Source organism: Gossypium raimondii, chromosome 1 (genome assembly GCF_025698545.1).
Source record: "Gossypium raimondii isolate GPD5lz chromosome 1, ASM2569854v1, whole genome shotgun sequence".
Classification (NCBI taxonomy): Eukaryota; Viridiplantae; Streptophyta; class Magnoliopsida; order Malvales; family Malvaceae; genus Gossypium; species Gossypium raimondii.
The window spans coordinates 26,520,011-26,522,560 of NC_068565.1; the positions used below are offsets into that span (position 1 = coordinate 26,520,011).

Sequence of the window (2,550 nt, forward strand, 5' to 3'; positions counted from 1 at the left end):
GCTAATCAGTATGCAACATGTCAGATTCTTTTAGTAATCTCATACGGTCCTATAAATCGCAGACTCAGCTTTCCTTTGCTACAGAATCGAAGAACTTTCTACCAGGGCGATACTTTCAAAAGTACTCTATCACCGACTTGGAATTCTCTATCTTTTTGTTTAAGACCCGCATATGATTTTTGACAATTTGAAGCTGCTTTCAAAGTATCTATGATCACTTTCACTTTTTTTTAGTCTCGCGAATCAGATCAAACCCGTGTATCTTTTTCTCACTGAGCTTGGTCCAGTATAATGGAGTTCAGCATTTACGACCTAACAGAGCCTCATACGGTACCATTTTTATGCTTGACTGGAAACTGTTGTTATACACAAATTCAACCAAGGGTAATTATTTCTCTCAATTTCCTTCAAACTCTAAAACACAACACTGAAGCATATCTTCAAGAATCTAAATCACACGCTCAGACTGACCATCAGTCTTAGGGTGAAATGTGTGCTAAAATGCAATCGCGTACCAAGAGCTTCTTGTAACTTTCTCTAGAATCGCAATGTAAACTAGAGATCTCTATTTGAAATAATGGAGACTGGCACTCCGTGTAATCTGACAATCTTAGAATCAGATAATTGAGTCAATCTGGTTCTAAATGTAATTTTTGACACATCTGAATCTTTCACTCGTAGTTGATAATAACCAAAACGAAGATCAATCTTCGAGAATACTGTAGCACCTTTGAACTAATCGAGTAAATCGTCAATACGAGGCAATGAATATTTATTCTTGATTATAACCTTGTTGATCTGACGATAATCTATACACAATCTCATCGATCCGTCATTCTTCTTAATGAACATAACCGATGCACCCCAAGGTGAAAAACTAGGTCGAGCAAAACTCCTATCTGTCAACTCTTGCAGCTATGCTTTGAACTCTTTTAATTCGATAAGAGCCATTCTGTAAGGTACTATAGATATCGGTGATGTCCCCGGTACTAATTCAATAGCAAACTCAACCTCTTTGATCGGTGGTAATCTAGGTAACTCCTTTGGAAATACATCGAGATACTCACAAACCACTAGAACTGATTCAAGCTCCGATTCAAACACTTTAGTATCCAGTACATAAGCAATATAAGTATTGCAACCTTTTCTCACATATTTCTATGCCGACATAGGTGATATAACAATAGGCAACCCACTCGGATTATCAGATCCAATACGAAACGTCTCACCGTTCTGACATTTTAATACGATAAGCTTTCATCTACAATTTACAACAGCATCATGCAGAGTTATCCAATCCATAACTAGAATCACATAAAATTCATCAAAAGGTAACAACATCAAATTAGCCGAAAAACTGTAACCCTGAGTCATCAAAGGACAATTCTTGGAAATGTTATCAACTAGCACATACTGACCTGGGGGTTCGATACTTTAACTATGAATTCAGTGGACTCAACAGGTAAATTCTTACTAGACACTAAATTCATGCACACATATGAATAGGTTGATCCCGGATCAATCAAAGCAGTTACAATAGTATCATAAACAAAGAAAGTACCGGTAATAACATCTAGCACAAAAGCATCATTGCGCGTGCGAATAGCAGAAGCCCTAGTCGGTACTTCTGCCTTAGATCTCACAGTAGATGTTTTTGTAACACCACAGCTACCACTCACATTTCTAGGACTATGAGGTGTTCTACCTCTCGAAGTTGTGTTGCTCGGTCTTGTGGTCTGAGCTTTCTCTTTCTCAGATTTCTCTGGACAATCTCTAAGATAGTGGCCTAAAGAACCACACCTAAAACACGCTCCATTCTTCACTCGACACTCACCATAATGTGATTTGTTATAGTGCTTACACTCGAGTCTGGCATCTCTGACACTACCCACACTCGCTACAGATATAGCCTGAGGTTTTGGACTGAAGCACCGGGTACCTTTGTCTCTACTAGAATAACCCACAGAAGTTGTAGAATGATTGTGGTGTTCTTTTAATTTCTTCGATACTAACTGATATGGCTTCCTAATCGATCTCTTTCTTGAGTTTCTAGCTTCAAAATCAGCATGTCTTCTCTTTACTTACTTCATCAACCTTATGAGCCTGGCAACCAGTACAACGAACTCTTTCAGTTCAAGAATTCCAACTAGAAGCTTTATATCTTCATTTAACCCTTCTTCAAATCTTTTACACATGGCATTCTCAATCAGAATACACTCCCATGCATATTTGTTCAGTCTAACAAATTCCCCCTCATATTCTGACATAGTTATATGGCCCTGCTTAAGCTCTAGAAATTCCTTACGTTTCTGATCCAGAAATCTTTGACTAATATATTTCTTTCGAAACTTAGGAAAAATTCCCAAGTGATCCTCTCTCTCGGCACAACAAAAATCAATGTGTTCTACCACTGGTAAGCTGAATCTTTCAATAACTGTAACACCCCTAACCCGTATCAATCATCGGAAAGGGGTTACGAGGCATTACAGAACATAACACAATTCAATACATACATTTATTGACAATTATCACATTGTAATTAAATTCATA

General features: G+C 37.8%; 1 protein-coding gene across 1 annotated transcript; it reads right to left on the minus strand.

The window, feature by feature from the left end:
* Positions 1 to 915: 915 nt before the first annotated feature.
* LOC128042435 (uncharacterized) lies at positions 916 to 2,267 on the minus strand. The gene is made up of 4 exons (XM_052633504.1): positions 2,086 to 2,267; positions 1,497 to 1,950; positions 1,273 to 1,365; positions 916 to 1,158 (listed from the first exon to the last, which is right to left on the minus strand). Exons 1-4 carry the CDS (start codon positions 2,265 to 2,267, stop codon positions 916 to 918), a joined length of 972 nt encoding a protein of 323 aa, XP_052489464.1.
* Between the last annotated feature and the right edge of the window lie 283 nt (positions 2,268 to 2,550).